General features: G+C 62.5%; 1 protein-coding gene across 1 annotated transcript; it reads right to left on the bottom strand.

The window, feature by feature from the left end:
* Positions 1-2,154: 2,154 nt before the first annotated feature.
* ARHGAP23 (Rho GTPase activating protein 23) lies at positions 2,155-21,357 on the bottom strand. Its single transcript, XM_088179434.1, has 23 exons — positions 19,891-21,357; positions 17,193-17,217; positions 16,516-16,608; positions 16,151-16,229; positions 15,869-15,923; positions 13,709-15,143; positions 12,582-12,737; positions 12,349-12,460; positions 12,202-12,259; positions 11,499-11,636; positions 10,763-11,062; positions 8,439-8,500; positions 8,054-8,181; positions 7,806-7,924; positions 7,569-7,724; positions 6,225-6,303; positions 5,893-5,966; positions 5,710-5,799; positions 5,482-5,607; positions 5,338-5,379; positions 5,123-5,216; positions 3,815-3,846; positions 2,155-3,691 (listed from the first exon to the last, which is right to left on the bottom strand). The coding sequence occupies exons 1-23, from the start codon at positions 20,323-20,325 to the stop codon at positions 2,687-2,689; spliced, it is 4,893 nt and encodes a 1,630-aa protein (XP_088035560.1). The 5' UTR covers positions 20,326-21,357; the 3' UTR covers positions 2,155-2,686.
* Between the last annotated feature and the right edge of the window lie 4,482 nt (positions 21,358-25,839).

The raw sequence follows: 25,839 nt of genomic DNA, 5'->3' as shown, positions 1-25,839 counted from the left end.
AAATTAAAAAAAAAAAAAGAGGAAAATGTGTAAAAATCACCAAAAAAAAAAAAAAAAAAATCCCAAATCCAAGCGCTGCCTGCATCGTGCATGTGTCGGAGGCGCCCGCTGCATGCGCTCCCTGCTTTACTCGTCTGGATGTTGTTTTAAAACAAACCAAGAAAAAAAAAAACAACAAAAAAATAAGGCTACGACTCTGAAAAGGACAAAAAAAAAAAAAAATAAGAACTGAGAAGAAAAAGCGAAAAAAAAAACACCAAAAAAAAGGAAAAAACTTCGAATTTCTGGTTCTCTTCAGAGGCTGTTTTGGGGTTTCTACGCCGTCGTGTGTCTCTCTCTCTCTCTCTTTTCCGCATGAAATTTCTCGTGAACTGTTTTAAAAATAAAAAGGACAAAAAAGAAAAAAATAAAGTTGAAAAAGGAGGGGGGGAGGGGGAAAAAAACGGGGGAAAAAAAAAAAAAAAAAAGGGGAAAAAAAAAAGCGAAGAAAAAATGTAAAAAAATAAAAAATAAAAATAAAAAAAATAAAAAGCGGGGGAGGGGAGGGAGGGGACGTGACCCCTCCCCCACCCCGTGCCACCCCCTCGCTGTGTCCCCCGTGTCGCCGTGGATGCCATGGGTAGTTGTGTGTGACCGTTGTAATTCCCGTGACAAAAGGGTTGCTTTTTATTCTTTTCCATTTTTTTTTTTTTTCCCTTTATAACTTTTTCTTTTCTATCAGAGTGTCTGGCTTTAATAAAATTATCTTTTTTTTTTTTTTTTTTTTTTCCTCGTCTCTTTTTCTCTCTTTCTTCGCCCCTAAAAAAAATTGAGAATTTTGATTGGGATGGAGCATCCCAATCCCGTTATTTTCTCCCCAAAAGCTCAGAGAAAAATGAGATTTATCTTCCCGTGGAGAAATCCAGGAATAAAAATTCCCAGCAGCAGGAATTTGGGTTCTCTTCCCACCAAAAAAAAAAAAAAAAAAAAAAGAGAATTAATACCAACAAAACCATGAATAACCAGTTTATTTCCAATATATAGACCAGGACTGGGGGGCCAAAGCAGGGAGGAATTTTTTGGGTTGGTTTGGGGTTTTTTTTTTGTTTGTTTTTTTGGATTTTTGCAGATCCCGACGAGGCCAACACGCCGGGAATGGGAAGGAATTTTTTTTTTTTAAATTTTTTTTTTTTTTTTTTGGGAGGGACATGCAGGGAGGGTTTTAAAAAGTCACCACTGCTCGGGGCTGGCCTTTCCACTGAGCAAAACTTCTTTTAAAAAATCCTTATAAATCCTTTGGGATATGTTACAGGGACAGAGACGATATTTACAGGGGGGAAAGAACAAAAAAAAAACCAAAAAAAAAATGAAAAAGAAAAGGAAAACAAACGACTTTACAGCAAATATTTGCATAACGTTATGAGAACGACACGGAGAGACGGTGACGGGATGTGACACCGAGGTGACACCGAGGTGGTGGCACCAGGCCGGGGGTCCCTGCGCCACCCCCGTGTCCCCTTCCTAAAGTGCTTCTGGCCTGGGGGACAGCGATGGGAGGGGACAGCGACACCCCGGGAGTGTCGCGGGGCTGGTGGCAGCGGCCCGTGGGGGGGACAAGGATGGCAGTGTCACCTCCCCCATGGCTGCAGTGTCCCCCCCTCAGTGCCAGCCCCCCACCAGGTCAGGGTGACAGCGCTGATGTCCCCAAGAGACCCCAGCATTGGGGGGGGGGCTCTGTCAGGGGATCCCCAAAGTGCTCAGGACAGGGAGGGGTCCCCAGGGTCCCCCAGGGCAGGGGACTGTGACACCGATGTCCCCAAGGTCCCCAGGGCAGGGGTTTCTCATCGAGGTCACCAGGGTCTCACCAGGGTCCCTGAGGTCCCCAGGGTCCCCAGGGCAGGAGCCTGTGACACTGATGTCCCCAAGGTCCCCCAACACAGGGGTCTGTGACGCTGATGTCCCCCAGGTCCCCCAGAGCAGGGGTCTATCCTTGAGGTCCCCGAGGTCCCCAGGGTCCCCAGGACAGGGGTCTCTGACCCCGATGCCCCCCAAAACAAGGGCCTGTGACACCGAGGTGCCCAGGACAGGGGTCTGTGACACCGAGGTCCCCAAGGTCCCCCAGAACAGGGGCCTGTGACACCGAGGTGCCCAGGACACGGGTCTGTGACACCGAGGTCCCCAAGGTCCCCAGGGTCCACAACCCGGGCCAGGTCCCCCGGCCGGAGCAGTCGCAGCTCCCAGAGAAGTGCCCGCACTTCGCTCCGCCACCACTGGGGACAGCAGGGCCACCACTGAGGACAGCAGGCCACCACTGGGGACAGCTGTGCCACCATTGAGGATGGCAATGCCACCACTGGGGACAGCTGTGCCACCATTGAGGATGGCAATGCCACCACTGGGGACAGCGGTGCCACCCCTGGGGACAGCAGGGCCATCATTGAGGATGGCAATGCCACCACTGGGGACAGCGCTGCCACCCCTGGGGACAGTCCCCAGGAGCCCCCACGCCCCTCCTGGCACTGCCTGGGGGCTGGGGCACCGTGCAGCGCCACCACCGCTGGTCCCCAAAGCGTGGCGGACGAGGTGGCTTTGTCCCCAAGCCCGGCCATCGGGATGTGTTAAATAATTACCAGCAGCTCGTCCAGAGCACAATTAAATACGGGGACAAGGGACAAGTCCTTAAATTAAACCCTGCCCGGGCGGGGGCTCAGAGACACTGCGGGAAGCGCAGGGGGCGACCGGGGCTACCCGGGGGGCTCTTGGTGGCCGTGCCTGGGCCAGCACTGCCAGGAGGAGCCGGGCCGGGAACCGCGGGCCGGGCTTTGGTGGACTCCAGGCTGCTGAGCCCCGAGTCTTTGTCGCGACAGGGTGCCGGTGTCCCCTCGAGTCCCCGCGGTTCTTTCCACTCGTTGAAGTTGAGGTCCTTGAGGCCACCGGGCACCACCACCGTGTGCCGGCGCCAGCTGCTCTTCTTGCGGCGAGTCTCGGGGGAATGTCCCCGGCGCAGGCGGACCCCCGTGTCCCCCATGATGTCCCCCATGATGTCCCCCATGTCATCGGCCGAACCGCGCAGCTGCTGCCGGAGCTGCCCCCGCAGCGACGCTCGCCCCGGGGCCACCCAGCTCTGCTCGTCGCCGCTGGTCACCGCTGGGGGACATTTCCCTAATTTCCTGCGGGCCAGCGTGTCGCATTGGATCAGGCGGTGCGAGTTGAAGGAAGGGCGGTTCAGGGGTGACTTGTCCTCGTCGCCTGTCCCCGTGGCCACTCCGGCCTGTCCCGCTCGCTGTCGGGCTCCCTCGCGGCTCTCCGTGTCCGTTTCCATGTGGCTGAGCTCGCTGCGCTCGTCATCCGCCTCGTCCCCGCGGCTCCCGGCCACGGAGCACAGGCTGCGGTCCATGGTGGACAGCGTGGAGTAGCCGGACACGATGGAACGAGCGTCGGGAGCGGCTTCGGAGCCGCTGGAACATTCTCGCTGCAGCCCCGCCGGGCCGGGGGTGGCCGGCTCGGTGCTGGTGGCCCTGGGGGCTTTGCCAGGTGTCACCTCCCGCTCTTGCTGCCGGCCCGGGCTGTCCCTGCGCTCCGCGTCGTCGTCGGTGCTGCTCCCAACGCCTTCGGCCTCTCTCCTCTTCTTCCTCTTGCGGGCGGCGGCCGAGACGAAGGGGATGGCGAGGAGCTCCCGGTGCGGCGGAGCTTTGCGCGATGGCCACGTGCCCTGGGACAGCGGGGACAGAGGGGACAGCGGGGTCAGGGGTGGCGGTGACACCGACGGGGACACGCTGAGTGTCCCCATCCCCGCGTCCCCACCCTGCCAGCCCCGCTCCGAGACCCCTCTCACCTTCGGTTTGGCGGAGCCGCTGCGGGCCGAGCCTGGAAAGCAGAGGGGAGAAAGAGAGAGAGGGGGGGGTTAGAGGGGTCCTGGGGGTGGGAATGTGCTGGGGAGGGGTCTGGGGGTGCTGGGGGTGCTGCTCCGATCCCCCAAACCAGGACGGGGACATGCCGGGGCTGCCACACCCGCTGGTGTCACAGGGTGGTGTCACAGGGAGGGGCTCCGGTGGTCACAGGGCGGGGGTCCCTGGCATTGCTCGCCTCACTCAGGGTGAGGAGTGGGGACAAGGGGGGGACACACGCAGCCAGGACCCCCGAGGTGAGAGCCCAACCCCCCCGCGGCCACGGGGCACAGAGGGGACAGGGACAGGGCGCTGTCACCAGGACGGAGCGAGGGGAGGTGGCTCCGTGCCACAGGCAGCCTCGGAGCGGGGTCTGGGGTGGGGCCGGGGGGTTACGGAGTGAAGAGGAGGGGACACAGAGGGGACAGGCAAGGCCCTGCTGCCACCGTGTGAAGGACAAGGACAGGACACAGACCCCTCTCCCTCCCCGCATGCCCGGGACGGGGTTAGCAGCTGACAACGAGAGAGGGGGAGGCAGAAAGGGGGTGCTGACCCTCCCCGGGGGCTTTGGGAACCTCACAGCCCAAAATTTGAGGGATCTGGGACACCCCACACCCAATCCCTGAGGCGAGATGCCACCACAGGCACCAGTGAAGTGAAGTTTCACAGCAGAGTGAAAAGGATTTGGGCGGGTCCCCTGCTGGTGTTGGGGACCTTGGGGACAGTGCCAGGCAGGACAGCGTCCCCTCCCCTGCCGCCGTGCCCCCCTGCTCCCTCTCTCTCGTGGTCCCCACTTGGGTTAGTGCTGAGCAATGCACCCGGGATCAGACTGTACCCGCTCTAGCTCTCGAGGAGATCCGCTGGAGGAGGAAGAGGAGGAGGAGGAGGAAGAGGACAGCACAGAGAGAAGTTCAAGGAAAGAACGGAAGAAATCAGTCACACGTCAAAGGCTCCCGGGCTCCAGGTTTGGCACGGGCGGGGGTCCCGGGGGGTGGGGGCTGCCGGGGGAGCCCTGAGGGACAAGGAGTGGCCACCGGAGAGAGGAGGGAGGGGACAGGGCATCCCCGGGGGTTGTTCCCATTTTTTGGAGAGGAGATGTCCTCTCCGGGATGTGCCGCTCCAGCACACGCAGATTGGCCGTGGCCGTGGCTGGTTGCCCACAGATGTGGGCAAGGGTGGGCACAGAGAGTCGGGAGGGGCACTCCGGGGGTGCCAGGAGAGGAGGGGACATTGCCAGGGACATCGCTGCCCCTCACCTGCGGCATCGCCGGGCGCCGCCGTCCTGCCGATGTTGGGCAGCAGGTACTCGATGTTGGGCACGGACTGAGCCTCCTTCTCATCCACGGGGGTCTGAGGAGGGGGGGGAAAGCGATCAGGGGGCTGCCATGAACCCCCAAACTCCCAACTGGAGGGGGGGTCTGCACCCCCCTGACCCACAGGCAGACCCCGCTGAGGCGGGGGCAGGACTCACCTTCTCACCCTTGTCCTCCTTGTCGCTGAAGAACCAGTCTGACTGCGGGGGGGAGACAGGACAGGGGTCAGAGACTCCGTCCCCGTTTTTGGGGTGCAGATCCCTCCTTTCCCGGCCCCTCCCAGTGCCCCCCTGAGCACTCACGTGCTGGATGAGGGTCTCCACGATCTTGTAGCGGTCGGGCATGTGCGTCACCATGTCGGTCATGTTGTCCTCGCTCGTTCTCACCAGCGTGGGACCAAACACCAGTGCCAGGTTCCGGGGCTCCATCTGCCACCAGAACCGGGTCAGAGCTGCAGCCCAGCTCGGCCCAGGGGGCTTCAGGTGGGGCAGGAGATGCCCAAGGTGAGGGGGGGGAGGGGGGGTCAGTACCTTGTTCTTCTCCGAGTGGTCAGCGATGGTTTTCAGGTGGCCCACCAGGAATTTGAGGGTCTCGTAGTAATGGCCTGGCAGGTCCCGGATCTGTGGGGTGGCATTGGGTCACCCCCGTGCTCACTGTCCCCACCCAAAGCGGGGGTCCAGGACGGTGTCCCCACCCCTGTCCCATGTCCCTACCAGCTTCCTCAGCGTCCTCATCCTCTCGCTGGCGTCTTCGATCCGGTTGGCTTCGATGAAGTCGTTGTATTTATCTGAAAGTGGCACATGAGGGTGTCACAGCTGGGTGGAGGGGACAGGGCCACCCCCCCAGGAGTCAGTGACCCCCGGATGAACCCGCAGGGGACACTGGGGAAGGGTCTCAGGGTGTCAAGGAGGGACAAGTGGCCTCGCTGACAGGGGGCTCTGCATTGTCCCCCTCTAGGGATGGTTGTGTCACTGGGTCTGGGGACGTGTCCCCAACACAGGGGGTGGGCTCTGGGGCTCTGGTGGCCCGGGGGACAGGGACTCACCGTCGGTGAAGAGGGGCTCGGGCAGCTTTCGGAAGAAGGATTTCAAGAGGCTGCTGATGACGTTCAGGTCCTGCCACCGCTGCAGGGGACAGAGGACGCTGCTCAGAGGGACAGCCGGGGACACCCCGCGAGATGCTGGCCCCGAAGCAGGGGACAGTCCTGAGCCACCGCCAGGGGACAGAAGTGTCCCCAGGATGTCGCCGACGGTGCTGGAAGCGACCGCGAGGCGGCGCTGCCACTCCAGGGAAGGTGACGGGGATGGGGACAGGGACGGTGGGGACAGGGGGGACAGGGGGGACAGGGGGGACAGGGGGGACAGGGGGGACAGGGATAACGGGGACAGGGATAATGGGACAGGGATAACGGGACAGGGACAGTGGGGACAAGGGGAGGTGGAGACAGTGGGGACAGGGATAATGGGACAGGGACAGGGGGGAGAGGGATAAGGGGGACAGGGACGGTGGGGACAGGGGGGACGGGGGTCAGGGATAATGGGACAGGGACAGTGGGGACAGGGACAGTGGGGACAGGGATGATGGGACAGAAAGAGTGGGGGAAGGGATAATGGGGACAGGGATAACGGGATAGGGATAATGGCACAGGGACGGTGGGACAAGAATAACGGGGACAGGGACAGTAGGGACAGGGGCGGTGGGGACAGTGGGGACAGGGATGATGGAACAGAGACAGTGAGGACAGGGATAACGGGGACAGGGATGCTGGGGACAGGGATAAGTGGATAGGGATAATGGGACAGGGACAGTGGGACAGGAATAACGGGGACAGGGACGGGGAGGACAGGGATGGTGGGGACAGGGTTGGTGGGACAGGGATAACGGGGACAGGGATGATAACAAGGACTGGGATGATGATGGATACAGGATAATGGGGACAGGGATGATGAGGACAGGGATGATGGGGACAGGGATAACGGGACAGGGACAGTGGGGACAGGGATGGTGGGACAGGGATAACGGGGACAGGGATAACAAGGACTGGGATGATGATGGATACAGGATAATGGGGACAGGGATGGTAACAAAGGCTGGGATGATGAACACAGGGATGATGGGACAGAGATGATGAAGGGGACAGGAATGATGGGACAGGAATGACGGGACAAGGATGATAACAGGAACAGGGATGATAACAAGGACAGGGATGATGATGGGGACAGGGATGATAACAAGGATTGGGATGAAAATAAGGATTGGGATGATAATAATTGGGATGATAACAAGGACTGGGGTGATGACACAGACCACGAGAACATTCCAGAGGCGTGACAGAGATGGAGACCAGGATGGGGCCAGCCATGGGGACAGCCACCTGCCCTGCCCTCACCTCGTCCTGCAGGTTGATCTCGGTGGCTCCTTTGTTGAGCTGCTCCTGCAGGCTGGACACCACGGCGTTGTTGCCGGGCACACGGTAGATTCCCATGTACTCCAGCCCCCGGTCCTCCACCACCTTGCAGCACGCTTCCACGATCAGGGGCACGTTCTGCAGGGACAGGGACGGGCTCAGGGCGTGCCAGGGGCTGGGCAGAGTCCCCGAGGGCTGGCAGTGGTGGCAGGGCCGTACCTTGTTGTCGGGGGCAGGCTGACAATCCTCCAGCCTGACGCCGAAGGCGCGAGGGGCGGATTTCTTGTTCTTCTTCATGATGTTGATGCCCCAGGGGGCTTTTTGGGAGCTGCTTTCATCTGGGGTGAGGGGAAAAAAAAAACCCACAGGATCACTAGGGATAAATGGGAAGAGCAGCCTTAGAGGGATAGCAGAACTGGGGGGACACAAAGCACCCCCGGGGTGCTGTCCTGGGGTGTCCCACCAACCTTTTGTGACAGCCACGTCCTGCCTGGGGGACCGGGGCGCGCTGGTTCCCGTCTGCTTCAGGAACTCGGCTCGGATCCCCAGCCCACGAGGGCCCTTGGGTGACGAGTCGGGCTTGGTGCCCGCAGGGCTGCAGGGAGAGCGGGGACGGCTCAGGGGTGGGGCACAAAACCTCGCGGTGAACATTGCCAGCATCACCGGTGACATCCCAGAGAACCCCCAGGGAGCACCGGGCTGCTCCAACCCTGGTTGCCAGGTGCCACTTTGGCCGAGCCCAGGCCATGCCAGCTCCTCCATCACTGCCCCATCCAGGCTTTGCTCTGTCACCGTCACCCCAGGGTGCCCAACGCCCCCGGGGGTCTCGGTGCCCACCCTCTCATTCCGTACCTCACTTTCCTGTAGTCGTTTAACTTCTTGCTGATAAGGGCTTGGCTGGCAAAACCGGGGTCCTGGGGAGGCAGAGAGAAGAGGGGAAGGGAGAGCTTGAGCAGCGCGTCCCTGGGCACCCCCGGGCGACTCCACGCCCAGCCGGGCACCGGGCGGGGCCGGGTGGCACCGAGCAGGGGCGGCACCCGGTCCCCGCTGTCCCCGGAGCTCACGGCCACCCTGCTGACCAGGGCTCCAGGCCACGGAGCTGGGCACAGGTGTGTCCTTCCATGGCACACACACACCTGTACTGACCAGAGCTGGGCACAGGTGTGTCCTTCCATGGCACACACACACCTGTACTGACCAGAGCTGGGCACAGGTGTGTCCTTCCATGGCACACACACACCTGTACTGACCAGAGCTGGGCACAGGTGTGTCCTTCCATGGCACACACACACACCTGGACACTCTGAGACCACTCTGAGTTCAGCACTCCCTCAACGAGTGCCACCACTGCCACCAAACCGAGCCACCACAGCTGGCCCAGTGCCACCAAACCGAGCCACCACAGCTGGCCCAGTGCCAGCATGGCCACTAAATCGATCCACCACAGCTGGCCCAGTGCCACCAAACTGAGCCACCACAGCTGGCCCAGTGCCAGCATGGCCACTAAATCGATCCACCACAACTGGCCTAGTGCCACCACTGCCACCAAATCGAGCCATCACAGCTGGCGCAGTGCCACCAAACTGAGCCACCACAGCTGGCCCAGTGCCAGCATGGCCACTAAATCAATCCACCACAACTGGCCTAGTGCCACCACTGCCACCAAATCGAGCCATCACAGCTGGCCCAGTGCCACCACTGCCAGCAAATCGAGCCATCACAGATGGCCCAGTGCCACCACTGCCACCAAATCGATCCACCACAGCTGGCCCAGTGTCAGCACTGCCACCAAACTGAGCCACCACAGCCAGCCCAGTGCCAGCACAGCCATGCCATGGATCCACCAGGAGTGGCTCTGCCATCTCACACCCGAGGGACTCTGCCCAGCCACGGCTGCCCAGGGAGGGCTCGGCCTCGGCAGTGCCACAGGGACACCGTGCCCAGAGCTCTGCCCACGAACAAAGCACAGCAGAGCCACCATGGCAGGGACACATCAAACCATGGCAGGGACACATCAAACCATGGCAGGGACACATCAAACCATGGCAGGGACACATGGCACCAGGGCAGGGACACATCAAACCATGGCAGGGACACATGGCACCAGGGCAGGGACAGGCCACACCATGGCAGGGACACATCAAACCACGGCAGAGCCACGTCAAAACATCAGGAACATGTCAAATCATGGCTCAGCCACGTCACACAGAGGCACAGCCATGTCACACCATGGCAGAGCCACATGGCACCATGGCAGAGCCACATCAAGCCATGACAAAGCCACATCACACCATGGCAGGGACATTTCAAACCTCAGCTCAATCACATCATGGCAAGGACAGCCCAAACCATGGCACAACCACTTCAAACCACGTCAAACCACGGCTCAGGCACAGCCATGTCACACCTCACCAAAGCCAGGACATACCCTGGCAGAGCCACATCTCACCATGGCCCAAAAAAGGTCACACCATGGCAGGGACACATCAAACCACTGCAGAGCCACATGGCACCAGGGCAGGGACAGGCCACACCATGGCAGAGCCACATCAAACCACGGCTCAGCCACATCACACTGTGACAGGGACACATCACACCGTGGCACAGCCACGTGGCACCTCACCAAAGCCAGGACACACCCTGGCAGAGCCACACCAGATGTTGGCAGAAACACACCAGATGTTGGCACAGCCATGCCAGACCATGGCAGAGCCAAAACAGATGTTGGTAGAGCCACGCCAGATGTTGGCAGAGCCACTTCAGACCTCAGCAGAGCCACACCAGATGTTGGCACAGCCACGCCAGATGTTGGCAGAACCACATCAGACCTCAGCTCAGCCACGCCAGGTGTTGGCAGAGCCACATCAGACCTCGACAAAGCCACACCAGACCTCGGCAGAGCCACCCAGGCTCCTCTGCCACAGCACAACCAAAACACCGACACGGCAGATCCGGCACCGCGGCCCCTCCCCGAGCACCCCGCACACCGTGCCCCGGCCGAGGCCGCGGGGCCACGCTCTTCTTGGTCGCCACACGAGCCCCCAGGGCAGCCCTGGGAGCACAGCACGGGCCTGGCCGTGACCTGGGGAAGCAGCACAAGGCAAAGAGGCGGAGAGAGCCGAGGCGGTTAGTGCCGGGAGAGCCAGAGGCAGCCGGGAGCCCCGTGTGGCTCTCACCTCGCCCTCAGCCTTGCTGTTCTCCCTGATGACTTTGATCCAGGCCAGCATGTCTTCCCGATCCTCTGCCTGAAAGAGATATTCACAGAAGTCAGCGGTCGTCAGGCGGAAGACGTGCTTCCTCTTGGTGTCGCTGTACGAGATGTCCACCAGGCACGCTTGGATGCTGATCGGCGGCTCCTCCTCACCTGGGGCCGGGGCGCAGGTCACCGCCTCCCGCCTGTCCTTGCACAGGTACAGCGAGTGCGTGCGCAGCACGGCGAACACGCGCTTCCACTGCCGGATGCCTCCGCCGACCTTCTGCGGGGACAAGGGAGGGGATGGGGTGGCGGCTGTCAGGCTCAGGAAAAAAAAACAACAAACTCTCCTAAGGGTTTTTTTTGGTTTTTTTTTTTCTAGTCCGGCTTTCTCAGGGTTCTTTCCCAAAGCTAACGGCTCTTCTCGAATGTAAACATAAGAGAAGAATTGAAAACAAAGATAAACACCTGCTGGATACGTGGGAAAAGCCTGGGGAAGTGGTGTTGCTTTCTCTGCACCAATGGGCTGTGCTTTGCTCTCGAGTTAATGTCCTGAGTGCATCTAAGCAAGGCGTGTTGGAATAAAGTCGTCTCTTTCCCATCTTCAGAGAGACCATGAGTGTCTTACTCAAAGGGTTAATGCCCTAACAATGGCGAGGTGGCCTCGGGGACTTCGGGAGTGGCACCGGCAGGAGGGTCGGGGGTGAAGCCGAGCCTACCTTCCCCTTTTTGGTGAGGATCTGCTTGCAGTGGAGCCAGCCCTCCTTCCTCACGGCGCTGAAGGGCGCGTCCGAGAGCTCGGAGGTGGAGTGGCGTTTTGAACGGGCGTCTTCGGATGTGCCCAGGCTGTCCAGAGACTGCGGGGGGACAAAGGGACGTGTGGGGTGAGGCCAGCAGCACCTCCTGCCCCACCGGGGAGCTGCCGGGAATCCCTGTCCTGCGGCTCTCTGCGCCCCACAGAGTCACACACCCCACAGAATCCCATACCCCACAGAGTCACACATCCCACAGTGTCCCATACCCCACAGCATCCCACACCCCTCTGCACCCCACAGAATCCCACACCCCTCTGCACCCCACAGAATCCCACATCCCCACAGAGTCCCACACCCTACAGAATCCCACATCCCACAGTGCCCCACATCCCACAGAATCCCACATCCCACAGAATCCCACACCCCACAGTGTCCTGTGCCCCTCTGCACCCCACAGTATCCTGCACCCCTTTCCACCCCACAGAATCCCACAGCCCACAGTGTCCCACACCCCACAGAATTCCACACTCCTCTACACCCCACAGAATGATACATCCCACAGAATCCCACACCCCACAGTGTCCTGCACCCCTCTCCACCCCACAGTGCCCCACACCCCACAGTGCCCCCCCCGTGTTTTTAGGGCAGCCCCCATCGCTGCACTCACCCCGTCGGTGAAGAAGCTCCTCAGCATGCGGAGGCTGGGGACCCGGCTGGGCATCCTCCTGGGGGGAGAGCAGCCCCCATCAGTGGGGAAGGGGTGGCGTGGGATCTGTGGGAGCTCTGGGACCACCACGGGGGTCTCCAGCCCTACCTTAGGATCTTGCCCTCATCCCGAAATGCGTTCAGGCCGTCGTCGCAGGACTTGGAGCGCTCGGTGGTGATGGCCAGCAGGTAGGAGGAGCGGCGACCAGCCTTGATGCTGCCTGCGGTGGGGAGGGGGCAAAGCCCGCCCTGCTCAGCCCCGGGGGTGCCAGGGGGGGCTCTGGGGCAGGGGGCTGCTCCCCTCCAGGATTTCCAGGGTGGTTCCCCCTCCCCAGCACTTACTGCAGTCCTGGGAGTAGTGCCGGGACAGGGCGAAGGCGAAGGGGGGCGAGGCGGGGCTGGTGGCCACGGCGGGAGCCGAGTTCATGGCGCTGGACACCACCGAGGAGGCCGGGACGTGCTTGGCCTTCAGGTCGATGCTGGGGCTGGTGGGTTCGTCTGTGAGGGGGGTGGGCAGTGTTGGAGGGGGGGTTTGGGGCAGGGGAGGTCCCTGCTGGGATCCCCTGGTGCGTCTGAGGATGGTGGGTTTGGTGTCAGGGTTGGGTGGGGACATGCTCCCACCCCCAGGAGCTGATGGGGCACCTGGATCCTCACTCACAGCAACCCTGAGATCCCCATCCCATCCTCATTCCATCCTATCCTCATCCCATCCCATCCCCATCCCATCCCATCCCATCCCATCCCATCCCATCCCATCCCATCCCATCCCATCCCATCCCATCCCATCCCATCCCATCCCATCCCATCCCATCCTATCCCATTCATTCCATCCCATCCCATCCCATCCCATCCCATCCCATCCCATCCCATCCCATCCCATCCCACTGATCCCATCCCATCCCATCCCATCCCACTGATCCCATCCCATCCCATCCCATCCTCATCCCATCCCACACTGTCCCCAACCCAGAGCAGGGCAGGAGCCAGCAGGGCTCCAGTTCACACCAGTAAGGGGCACCAGCAGCTGGGCAGGGGGTGCAGGATGGGAGGGAGGGGTGAGGGTGCTCAAACCCAAACTTTGGCACCCCATAACCATCACCTGGCACCCCGGCCCTGCCTGGGGACAGCAAATCCAGAGGGACGTGGGACACTGTGGGGTGGAAAGGGGTGCAGGACACTGTGGGGTGTGGGACACTGTGGGGTGTGGGATTCTGTGGGGTGCAGGACACGGGTGTGGGACAATGTGGGGCAGAAAGGGGTGCAGGACACTGTGGGGTGCAGGACCCTGTGGGGTCTGGGACCCTGTGGGGTGCCCGGCATTGAGGGCACTGCTGGTGCAGCCCCTTTTCCATCTCCCCCCTGCCCACAGATTCACGCCCTGCGCTTCTCACCCCAAACTTGCCCTCCTGGCCACGGGAGCTCCTAAATCCCTTCCCGGACGTGCCCCACCAGCCGCACCCCGCACTCACCGATGAAGGGAATGGACGCCAGCGAGTCCTCGGGGGCCGCCAAAGGAGCCACTCGCCGGCCCGGCCGCTCGCTGCCCGGCCTGTCCCCTCTGCCCGCGGCCCCGGCGGTGTCCCCAATGTCCGTGTCCTTCACCCCCTCGGCGAACACAAAGTTCATTTGCCTCAGCGGCGCGGGCACCTTGCGCCCCGTGGGTGGCTTCTGTCGCAGCACCACCTCCTCCCTGCGCTCCTCCGCCTGCTCGGACACTCGCCCACCCTCGGGCCTCGCCTCCCGGGGCGCGCTGGACACCGCCGGGGTGGCCACAGGGAGGGTGACGGGGGTGGCCACGCTGTCCCTGAGCGGGGCTACTGCCCGCTGGGCGATGCTGAAGGTTGGTAGCCCTCCAAAAGCCGGGTCGCGACAGGCCAGGGCGTGCAGCAGCCCGGTGCGGCGCTGGAAGGACGGGCTGTAGCTGCGGTAGCCGATGTAGCCCGAATCATCCACGCTCTGCAGGTTGGGCTGCGATGGGTGTTTCTGCACCGGAGCGGGTTCCCGCGATGAGGAGGAGGAAGAAGAGGAGGAAGCAGCGAAGGAGCCGGGTGGGATGGGCTGCCCGGTGGTGGCCACAGCGCCAGCGGCCCGGCACAGCCTCTCGGGTCCGAGGTGCGGCGAGAGAAGCGCGCTGGGCTCCAGCGCCTCCATGGAGCGCCCGTACCTGCCCAGGTAATGATCGGAGCGGGCTCGGGGGGCCCAACCCTCGCGGCTGGGCTGCAGGAGGGTATCGTGAGAGGCGCTGTGAGGCCACCCCCGGGATGTCGCGCTCCCGGAGCCCCCGAGGCGGTCGTGGGACACGCTGCGGTAGCGGGGCATGGCGTGTCGCCGCTCCTCCGAGGCGCTGCGCCGCGGCTCCTGGCTGCAGAACCAGCGCGACAGCGCCTGCTGGCACTCCTGGCGACCGGGCACACGCTGGGCCACCACCGACACGTCCCGAGGGGGTCTCCCGGCTGCCGAGAACCCCCCGACAGCCTCCTTGAAGCCGCAGTGAGTCCGGTGCTCCGGGAGGTGCTTGGGGACGCCGTAGGAGGTGGCGGTGGTCGTCGGGGACATCCCGTAGCGGTCGGGCACGGAGGATGCGATGTTGGGGCGGGAGAAGGAGCCGGGGTGCCCGTGGGGTGCGGTGGGGCGCGGGGGGGGACCCCCAGGCTGCGGCTCCTCGGGGCGGTGAGCGGGGCTGCCGCCGGTGTCACTGCGGGCGCCCAGAGGGGACGAGGGACCCGCGGTGGTGGCCGGGCGGGGGGCTCGGGGGTCCGGCGGCTGGATCGGGGTGGGCTCGGAACCCCGGGCCTGGAAGGGGTACGTTTTGCGTGGGTAGCAGATGGGAGGGGGCTCGGGGATGCTCTGAGCCCCCCCAGAGTACGGCTCGTTGCCCTTCAGGTAGGCGTCCTGGGAATAGGCCTGGGAAAAAAGGGGGGATAAGGGGGTCAGGGAGGGGGGGACAGGGTCACAATCCCCACCCTAAGGATGCTCTGTGTGTGCATCCCCCGACCCCTGAGGGAACCTCCCGTGGGGTCAGCTGGGCTGGGCTGGATGGAGTCCCCCCCCCAAACTCGCCCCGATTTCCCACGGGGTCCCCCCCCAGCTCCGAGCAGCGCCGGCAGCAGCCGCAGCCCTTCCGCTGTCCCCTCCCCTCTTTCCTAAAATATCCCGGCACGGCCGTCCCGCCTGGCCCGTCTCACTTTTCACAGCACCCCTGACTCTGCACCGGGGGATTCCCAGAGCCCGGAGCAGGCGCAGATCCCCTAAAAACCCCCAGCCCCACGGGAAGGGGTCCCCCAGGATGAGGGAGACCCCAAAAACCACCGAATATCCAAGCTGGGATGGGAAGGGCGTCAGGAGGAGCCCCTCGGCTCAGGCCACCCTGCCAGGGCCACTGTCACCCCCAGACAGAGCCACCTGGGAGGGTCCAAGGACAAGCCAGACCCCAAAATTTGGGGGTTTTTTCCTCCAGCTGTGCCTGAGGGTGCTCCCCACAAAATCACAGAGGTCACATCCCCCCCGTTCCTGCCCCAGCACCCCCAGTTCTGCACCCATTGCTCCTCCAGGGATGCAGGTGGAGCCCTGTCCCCAAGTGTCCCCAAGTGTCCCCAAGTGTCCCCAAGGCACCTGGCCAGCAAACTCACCAGCTGGAGGATGTCCTCATCCTTGGGCATGATGGAGAGCTCCAGCACATCGTCACTGCGGGACAGGGGACACAGGGCTCAGTCCCCACCTGTCCCCAAGCTCACACCTGGCTGGATCCCCCACGAGATGAATGTCCCTGTCCCCACGTGATGGTGACAGCACGTTGCTGCCTGTCCCTGCTCAGCCAAGCGCCTCGGGGCCTCTGTCATGCCAGTGACACGCAGAGGGACAGAGTGACGTGTCCCCATCCTGTCACCTCCCATCCCGGGAAGGACACTCACCTGTTCTGGATCAGGGCGATCACCTGCGAGTAGGTTTTGCCGATGATGCTCTCCCCGTTCACCTTGACCAGCCGGTCACCTGCAGAGCCCGAGGAGGGGACAGTGTCACCACGAGGGACTGGTGGCACCTGGATGTCCCCACGGTCACCCAGGGCAGGGTTTGAGCAGACAAAAGGGAGCAAACGTGCGACCCCAAACCCAGGAGAATCCCCCGGGGACTCCAAAGCCTCTCTGAGCACCCCAGCACCAGAGAGAAAGGGCAGAAAAGAGCAGGAATTCCAGAAAAAAATTTAAAAAAAGCAGAAGAAGCAAGAAATTCCCTGGCAGAGGAGGCGGAGCACGGCCGGGATCCCCTCCCCGCTCACCCGTGCGCAGCCCCGCCTGGTGCGCGGGCCCGTCCTCCCGCACGTTCTTCACGAAAATCGTGTCCATGGGCTCCAGGCGGCTCCGGGTGGGACCTGCTGGGTGGGGGACAGCGTGTCGGGGAGCTGTCACCACCGCCAGCACCGCCCTGTGGTGGGGATGTCACCTCCTCTCCTCCCTCAGACCCCCCCCGAGATCCAAATCCACCAGGAGTGCCCACCGGGGATCCCAAATCCCGGAGTCCTCCCAGCCGTGCCCGGTGCCCGGTGCTCGGTACCCGGTGCTCGGTGCCCGGTGCTCGGTGCCAGGTCTGGCGCCGTTGTCACCGCGCCAGCCTCGATCCGTTCTGACACCTTCACATTCGCTCACGTCACCCCCGAGCCTCCGGCAGGGGACAGCGGGGTCGCGTCCCTGTCCCCAAACACCCCCCTGCTCGCTGCTGGCCACACCGCAGCCCCTCCGGGTGTGACATCCCGGGGGGTTTGGGGACACTGAGCCCCATCGCCGGTGTCCCCAAAGGGCCACCGAGCTGCCACCAAAGCACAGCCAGCTGGTATTTAGGGCTGCGGTGACAAGAGCAGCAACACCCGCTGCGACCCGTGACAGCCGCGACACCCCCCCCGTGCCACCCCGTGCCACCCCGTGCCACTGTCCTCAAGGTCCCCGTGCCACTGCTCACCTGCTCGGTTCCCATTCTCCTCCTCCTGCCAGAAAAAAAAAAAAAAAAAAAAAAAAAAAAAAAAAAAAAAAAAAAAAAAAAAAGAAAAAATATTTGATTTGGTGGTGGGGCAGTGACAAGGGGACAAGGAGGGGACAAGGGAGGGGACACGGGGGGTGACAGCCCCTGAAGCCCCTCACGGGAAGGGCGCGTCCCTCTGCCCTCCGCCGCCCCCGGCTAAAATTACCCCCTGACACCGGATCCGGGCCGGCAGCGGGACCCCCGCACCCAGCTGCCGCTTTGGGGCCGCTTTGGGGCCGCTTTGGGGCCGCTTTGGGGCCGATTTTGGGGCAGGGGAGAGGGAAGTGGCCCTGCCAGCCCCAGGGTGGCATCTCACCCTTCATCCCGGGCCGGGGACAGCTCAGCCCTTGTCGTGGGGTTCCAGGGGAGGGATCCTGGAATTCCAGGGGATTCATCTTGGAATTCCAGGGGATTCATTTGGGATAAATCCTCATCCCTGCCCGTCCCCGCAGCCTCCTGGAGCACGGCGGGGGCTGCCAGGGCTGCGGTGAGCACGGATCTGTCCCGTGGGGTGGGAATTGTGCCAAATCCCCGTTTTTTAAACCCAAACCCGCCGTGGGGACCCCTCAGCAGAGCACCCCAGGTTGGGGTGGGGCACAGGGTGGGTCTCACGTCCTCCCCCAGGCAGGGATTGGGGCACCTGGAAGGGGAATTTTCACTCCACCGGTGCCAGATTTTTCCATGCCCGGCTGGGATCACAGGCCTGGCCGCAGGCTCCAGCCAGTGGCGACACAACCCTGGTGTCCCCCAAGGTGCCAGGTCCCCGCAGGGCACTGGGAACGTCCCAGTCTCCATCCCAGTGCCACGGGCAGCCATTGCCAGCGGCACCACTCCAGGTGCCCAGCGCAGGAAAATCCACATTCCACTGCCACGGCGAGCCCGTGGGGCCACCGAGAGCCCCTGAGGGCACGGACCGAGCCCCTCCCTGCCCATCCTGACCCTGCGGCACCTCAGAGCCCTTCCCGGCCCCGCGGCCATCCCGCGATGAGCGCGGCGAGCGTGGCGAGCGTGGCGAGCTCGGTTCTCGGCCCACTCCCTGCTGAGTCAAAGCCACCGAAACTCAGCCCCCGGAGCTGGCGGGGTGCCGAGGTCCCCCCACACCCCCCCGGCTGCTGCTGAGCCAGCCCCACCGCGCCCTGCGGCCGGGAGATATTCCCAAGCCTCTTCCCAAGAGCATCTCCAGCTCCCGGAGCTGATCCCGGCTCCTTCCCACGCGGTCCCGGTGCCCAGCGGGGCAGGATCGATTTTGTTTTTTTTTTTTTTGGAGAGGTGGAATGGTTTGGAGGAGCTTCAGGTCGTTGCCATGACAAAATCTCTGCGGTGGAGTCACGCTGCCCGCGTTCCCGGAGCAGGAAAAGCTTGGAGAGAGGCAGAAGGAGCCTGGGAAAAGCGGCGGTGCCGGAGGATGGCGAGCGGGGATTCCGGCGAGTTCTCCCCACCCTGTGAGTCACTTCCCACGGCACTTCCCTGTCTGCCAGCGCCGGGGCCGTGGGGCAGCTCTGGAGCTCCAGGGGTGATGGGATCATCCAGGGATGTGGAGCAAGGAAAGGCATGCGTGGGACAGCACAGATCAGGATCTGTGTTGTTCCCATTTTTTGGAGAGTAGGGCGCCGGGATGTCCCGCTCCAGCACGCACAGGTTGGCCGTGGCTGGTTGCCCACAGAAGTGGGCAATGGGGCACGGAGAGTCGGGGCTGTCCTCCCGTCATCCACAGGGAACGGGGAGAGAAGGGGGTTCCGAATTCCTGGGGATTTTCCATCCGCTGCTGCCGGGTGGCTCCATGGGATCCCTCCATCCTTGAGGGGAAAGGCGCTGCCCGGATCGGGGGCTCAGAGGTGCCAAGCCAGCGCCGTGTCCTCCCAAAAAACACGTCACCACGAGGGGTGGCCAGAACACAGATGCCAGCGCAGATCCAGTTGGAAAATCCTCACCGACAGCCAGGAAAGACAAAATTCCGCCGGCCCTGCTTGGCCTCGGGGGCTCTGAGGTGCCTTTTCCTGCCGTTCCCAGCGATGTCTGGAGCTGAGGGATTCTCTCCGTTCCCACAAACAATCCCACATCCCAAAAGGCTCTGGGATGTCTCCAGAGGTGCTGCTTGCCCAGAGCTCCTCTTCCAGCAGCTCCTCCATCCCAGGCTGGGATCACCACAGGGGCTGGGGGCAGTTCCAGGAATCCCAGCAAAGCAGCTCGAGGAATCCCAACAAAACAGCTCCAGGAATCCCAAATAGAGTAACTCCAGGAATCCCGAAGAAGCAGCTCCAGGAATACCAAAAAAGCAGCTCCAGGAATCCCAAGAAAAAAGTTCCAGGAATCCCAAAGAAGCAGCTCCAGGAATCTCAACAAAAAAGCTCCAGGAATCCCAACAGAGCAGCTCCAGGAATCCCAACAAATCAGTTCCAGGAATCCCAACAGAGCAGCTCCAGGAATCCCAAGGAAGCAGCTCCAGGAATTCCAAAGAAGCAGCTCCAGGAATCTCAACAGAGCAGCTCCAGGAATTCCAAAGAAGCAGCTCCAGGAATTCCCACAAATCCAGCTCAGGACGCTCCACTCCTCACCTCCCCGCCCACCCTCATCCCAAACAGGAGCATCCCCCATCCCAGGCACTCCCGCTGCGGCATTCCCGGGATCCCAGCCCTACCTTGGCGGGGTGCACGGCCGATTCCGGAGGGTACACGATGAAGTGGCGGAGGGTGAAGCCGAAGCCCCCCTGGGGGCTCTTGCGCAGCGCCACCGTCTTGGGCCCCACCCAGGGGAAGGACCCCCCCTCCGGGGGTGCGTTGGCGTTCGGGGACGCCCCATCTCTCCGGCCCGGCGTTGGCTGTGGGGACAAGGACAAGGTGTCACTTCTGGGGATCCCCCATGTGCTCATCCCGAGCCTCGTGGTGAGGGTTGAGCTCTCTGCCCCAAAATCCTCACCCCCCTCGACTCCTCCTTTGGGAAGGAGATGAATGGAGAGGAAATTAAAATAAACGAGCTGTGCCTGGGGGTCCGGATGGGAACCAGGAGGGGGGATGAAGGGACGGGATGTGGCACTTGGGGACAAAAAGTCCCTTTCTGAGGATGTCACAGCCATAACCTTGGGCAAAGGAGGAAAGAGCTGCCCGGGAGGTGCTGGGACCAGTGAGGATTCCCAAAATGGGACAGGGACCTGGCAGCGCGTTGGGATCTGGCAGGGGACACTGCCCAGAGCAGCAAATGGAGCCAAGGGGAGGTGGCTGCATCCCAGAGCTCCCAGTACCGGTGCTGGGAGAGGAACTGGGAGCTGTGGCAGAGCCGGAGCAGCCACGGGCACCTCCCCTGGCACCGAGGCAGGAGCTTGGAGAAACAGCTGGGCTGCCAACAGCTGAGTAGGGAATAACGAGAAAGAAGTGGAATTTTTAGTAAACACGGGGGCAGCATATTCAGTGTTAAATAAGGCCCTGATACCTACAACAAATTATTCTGTTAGGATAAAACTGGCCAATCTGAAAGTGCATATTTTTGCAAACCACTAAAGTATAAATTGGGGAAACAGTGGGGAATTCATCGATTTTTTTTGTACATGCCTTAAGCTTCATCTGCACTTTTGGGCTTTTTTTGCTAGAGCAGTTGGAAGCAAAAAAAAAAAAAATATTTAAAGATGGGGAAATCAGTTTGGAGGTAAAAGATCAACAATAAGTGGAATTGTTAAGCTTAATGCTAACAACGGAAGAAATTGAAGCTGAAAAAGAGAAAGAAATTATTAAGAAAGGAATGGATCAGGTGTTCCCTGGAGTGTGGGCTTGGGATGAGTTTGGGACTCACATCTGGCAGCACCTCTGGCTGGGGTGGGAGCAGAGGGCACCGCCTGATGTCCCTGCACCGCCAAAAATTTGGGGAATTTGGGAGCAGCAGGGACAGGCAGGAGATCCACAGGGATCCAGCCCTGGCTCCTTCCGTGCTGCAGCAGCACAGTCAGCCCGGGCTGGGATGAGGGTGTTAAAATTCAGGGGCTGTCTGGGTGGAAGCGGTGGATGGGCAGCGGGGAGGGGACGGGGACAAGGGACACAAAGGGGACAAGGGACAAAAAGCCTTTGTGTGTGTGTGTGTGCCTGTGCTGAGTGCGGCCTTTTCGCTGCCGGTGGCTGCGGGGCCGGGCTCTGTCCCCTGTCCCGCACGTCCCGCACGGAGCCCGGGGGTGACCACGAGGGGTTTTTTGTGTCCCCCACCCCCCGAGAATGGAATCCCTGAGCTCAGAACGCACCTCTGACCCCCTCCAAAAACCGGCTGCTCCCAACCACGCAGAACCCCAAATTCCCGTCGGGACAGAAAACACCACGGCCGAATCCCAAGGGATCACCCCAACCCAGATAACAACAGAAACCCCCCCGCCCCCGGGGGATCCCCCCCAGCCCGGGGAGCATCCCGGCGGCGCCCGGCCCCATCTGCGCCCTCCATTGTGTCGGCCGCCGGCTCGCCGGATTATTTTTAAGCTGACAGCTGAATGTGCCCCGCTGATTTTAACCGGCACAGACAGGCTCGGGGAGAGGGCTCGGATCTCTGCAGACACCAGCGGCAGAGCCGGCCCGCGGGGACAGCCATGTGTCCCCGTGTCACGGCCGTGAAGGTGGCTCCAGTTCAGGGATGAGAGCCCAGGTGTGAGGTGAGACCGTCCGAGCATCCTGCCAGGGACCAGCCAGGCTGCTGTGCCTGTTTCCCTCTCCACCACCCGGATTCGGGGTTTTTTTGGGGGGGTTTAAAGTCTCCGGGCCTTGGGCACTCACCCAGTGCTGGATGAGACGCTCCAGCTCCCCCCAAACACTCAGTTTTGTCACCTCAGCCGTTTGTCCTCAGAGCCCTGCCCCCCCCCTCCTCCCAAATTTCTGCCTTGGTTTTGAACCTCGCCCTGGTGGTTCCAGCCGTGCTCCAGCAGCTGCGTCCTCACCCCAGCATTCCCAAATCCCCATCCCACGAGCGCGGCAGGGATGGGGGCAGCCCCTCCATGTCCAGTGCCTGTGACATCGGTGACATCCAGACCCCAGCTGGGTCACCCCAATTCCTGCGGGCTCCTCCACCCTCCAGCACAGCTGGCACCAAGTCCCTGTCCCCCGTGCCACCCGTGGGGACAGGTATCTCGTGCCAGTGTCCCCCCTCGGGCAGAACAAAGGAGCGCTGTCCCCGCACCCTGGGGCGCAGCATTTGTCCCCAATCCCGGACACGACACAGCCGGACCTTGCTCCCAGCCCTTCCTCGGCCACCAAGGGGACACCCCGCCACCCGAGCGCTGTGACAAACACCCCACCCCCCCTTCCCGAGACCCCCCCCTCACCCTTCCAAACCCTTCCCCCACCATCCCCCCCATCCCCATCGCTGCTCTCACCCGGCGGCACCGCTCGGTTCTGAGGCCTCGGCCGGGCCGGGGTCCCGGGGGCGGGCGGGGGTCGGGGGTGGCGGCGTGGCGGCGGAGGCTGCTCAGCCAAATGCAGCGAGGCTCGGGGGAGCTGCAATCCACCCCCACGGGGCGCTCCAGGCGCCAGCCCCTCCCGGAGCGCTCCACGCTCCACAGCCTTTTGGGGCTGGGGGCCGGGGGGGGCCGGCAGGGAACCCGCCGAGACCCCCGCGCTGCGCCCCCAGCGCTCTCCTCCACCATCCCGGAGCTCAGGGGGGGGGGGGGTCTCAGCCGGGGGTTGGGACCCCCATGGGGGTCTCGGCCACCCCTCCCAGGTGGGTGGGGGGCGATGCTCGGGGCTCGCAGGCTGGAGGAGCTGCCTCACGCCCGCATGGCTGCTCGATGGCTCAGCCCCCACCCCCCCGGAGCCCCCACCCAGCCACCCCCCGGATGGAGGGAGGGATGGAAAGAGGGAGGGAGGGATGGAAAGAGGGAGGGAGGGATGGAAAGAGGGAGGGAGGGATGGAAAGAGGGAGGGAGGGAGGGAGGGATGGATGGAAGGATGGACGGAGGGCGGGCAGCCACACGGCCCGGCTGCGGCTCCAGCTGCTGGCAGGGATCAGTGCCCAGCCCACCGCCCCCAGCCCCCCACCCACCCCGCCGCCTGCGGTGTCACTTTGCCAGGACTTTCCCTTTTTTCTTTTTTTTTTTTTTTTTCTTCCTTTCATTTTTTCCCCCCTTCATTTTTTTCCCCCTTCAATTTTTTCCCTTCTTTTTTTTTTTTTTCTTTTTTTTTTTTTTTCTTCTTTTTTTTTTTTTTTTTTCTTTTTTGTTTCTTCCATCCTCCCCCTTCTTCCTCCATCACCCCGGGCAGCATCCCACCCTCCCCGCTTCCTCCTCTCCCTCCTCCCGGCCCCTTCCTTCCTTCCTTTCCGCAGGGCACCGGGCGATGCCGGGGACACGGAGCGGGGGGACATCCTCGGGGTGCAGCAGCGAGTTGTCACCTCCTGTCACCACCGGGTTCTGCAAGGGGAGACCCGAGGGGGGCTGCGGGACACCCCAAGTCCCCTCTCTGTCCCCAGAGCCCTGGCAGAGGAGGGGAGGGACACATATCGTGCTTTTGGGGGGACCAAAACAACCCCGTGGAGGCCAAAAATATCCCCCGGATTCAGACACAGCCCCTCACCCTCCCTCAGTGCCTGTGGCAAAAAGCGGCGGCTCCAAGGACAATTCCCAGCCGGAATTAAACCAAAACCCCCCTCCTCTCATTCTGGGGGATACCCAGGCATGGCGGGTCCCCTGTTGTCCCCAAAGCCACCACCCCGCGGTTCCATTACAGCGCTGGGGACAAGAAGCCACCCTTGTCGCTGTTGCCCCACGGGGACAAATCCGCAAATTTGGGAGGAATAAAGAAACGAGCGGCACCTCGGGGAACCTGGCACAGCTCGGGTTGGGGCTGGGAGGGGTGGCAGTGTCCCCCTGGGGCTGTCCCCTCCCTCTCTGCCTGTCCCTGTCCCCGCTCCAGGGGGGTCCCGAGCCGCATTCCTGCCGTGCTGGAGGCCGAGGAGAGCGAGGCACGTGCGGCCACGCCGGGGAAATGCCGGGAATTGCTGGGATGGCATCGCAGCCGGGCATCCCCCACCCCCCTGTGCCCCGGGTGGATCACCCTGAACACCCCGTGTGGGTCACCCTGACCCCCCTGTCCCGTGTGGGTCACCCTGACCCCCCAGCCCCTTGTGGGTCACCCTGAACACCCTGGTGTGGGTCACCCTGACCCCCCTGCCCCGGGTGGGTCACCCTGAACACCCCGGTGTGGGTCACCCTGACCCCCCAGCCCTGTGTGGGTCACTGTGAACCCCCAGCCCTGTGTGGGTCACCCTGAACACCCCGGTGTGGGTCACCGTGACCCCCCAGCCCTGTGTGGGTCACCCTGAACACCCCGGTGTGGGTCACCGTGACCCCTCCCAGCCCCGTGTGGGTCACTGTGACCCCCCAGCCCTGTGTGGGTCACCCTGAATACTCCGGTGTGGGTCACCGTGACCCCCTCGTGCCCCGTGTGGGTCACCCTGACCCCCCCTCCAGCCCCACCGCGCCATGGAGATGCCACACCCCCCCCCCCCAGGTTGGCACCAGCGAGGGGACACTGCAGTGTCACACTCATCCCCATCTCGAGGGGACACTGCAGTGTCACCCTGACCCCCACCCTCTGCACCCTGCGCTGCCCAGAACGTCCCCAAGTGTCCCCACAAAGTGACGCGGTTCTGCCCCAAAACTGCTCCCGGCAGCGGAGTCCGGCTGGGTGGGGTGGCGCGGTGACAGCCGTGTCCCCAAAGACCCCTCAGCACACCCAGGGCACCGTCCCGGTGCCTCCACACGGGCACGGAGATTTTGGGAGCCCAATCCCTGCCACCAGCACCAACCCCCCGATGTCACCCGGTGCCAATGCCGGGGGTGCCACCCCTGGGGACAGCCCGGTGGCCTCGCCCCAGCCCCGGGGACAGGCAGCTGGCGTGTCCCAGCTCGCAGAGCTGCCAGGCTGGAGCGACCAGCCCGGGCTGTGGCTGCGGGCTTCGCTTCCCACCTCAAAGCGGGGAAAATCCAGCCGGGAATGGGGGGATGGATGCGACAGTTGGGGACAATGGGTGGGTGGCATGCTGTCACCTCCTGGCCGTGCCCGGAGGGTCCTGGGGAGGGGGTCCCCAAAGCCTGGCCGGGGTTGGGGGGGACAGGGAGGGGACGATCCCTGGGATTGTTCCCGCAGCCCAAAGGGAAAGGTCAGGCGGCGCTGGCGGGGGCAGATTCCACCCCGAGGAATGCGGGCCTGGAATCCTTCCAGAATGTTCGCGGCTTCTACAGGAGGGTCCCAAATACGCGGCCAGACAGGAGATCCCGGCGTGCACAGGGACACACGGACAGAGGGGACACACGGACAGAGGGGACACACGGAAATGGGGACACACGGACAGGGGACACACGGACAGAGGGGACACATGGAAAACACACGGACAGGGGACACACGGACAGAGGGGACACATGGAAATGGGGACACACGGACAGAGGGGACACATGGACAGGGGACATATGGACACAGGGATATAGGGACAGGGGACACACGGACAGGGGACACACGGACAGAGGGATACATGGAAATGGGGACACATGGACACAGGGACACATGGACGGGGGACACACGGACAGGGGACACACGGACAGAAGGACACGTGCACATGGGGACACATG

The sequence above is a fragment of the Sturnus vulgaris genome, chromosome 27 (genome assembly GCF_052056855.1).
Source record: "Sturnus vulgaris isolate bStuVul1 chromosome 27, bStuVul1.hap1, whole genome shotgun sequence".
In the NCBI taxonomy this organism is placed as follows: domain Eukaryota; kingdom Metazoa; phylum Chordata; class Aves; order Passeriformes; family Sturnidae; genus Sturnus; species Sturnus vulgaris.
Note: the sequence above shows the minus strand (reverse complement) of the source record. Positions and strands in the feature narration are given on the sequence as shown.

Bases quoted from the DNA above. Each gene is read 5' to 3' on its own strand.
- ARHGAP23 (XM_088179434.1), bottom strand. From the start codon at position 20,325: ATGGCTGTGACATCCTCAGAAAGGGACTTTTTGTCCCCAAGTGCCACA. The intron at 8,501-10,762 runs GTGAGAGCCACA...CTGCCTCCCCAG, and splicing joins ACAGCAAGGCTGAGGGCGAG to GACCCCGGTTTTGCCAGCCA. The intron at 5,380-5,481 runs GTGAGTGCTCAG...TCCCCCCCGCAG, and splicing joins TGGAGACCCTCATCCAGCAC to TCAGACTGGTTCTTCAGCGA.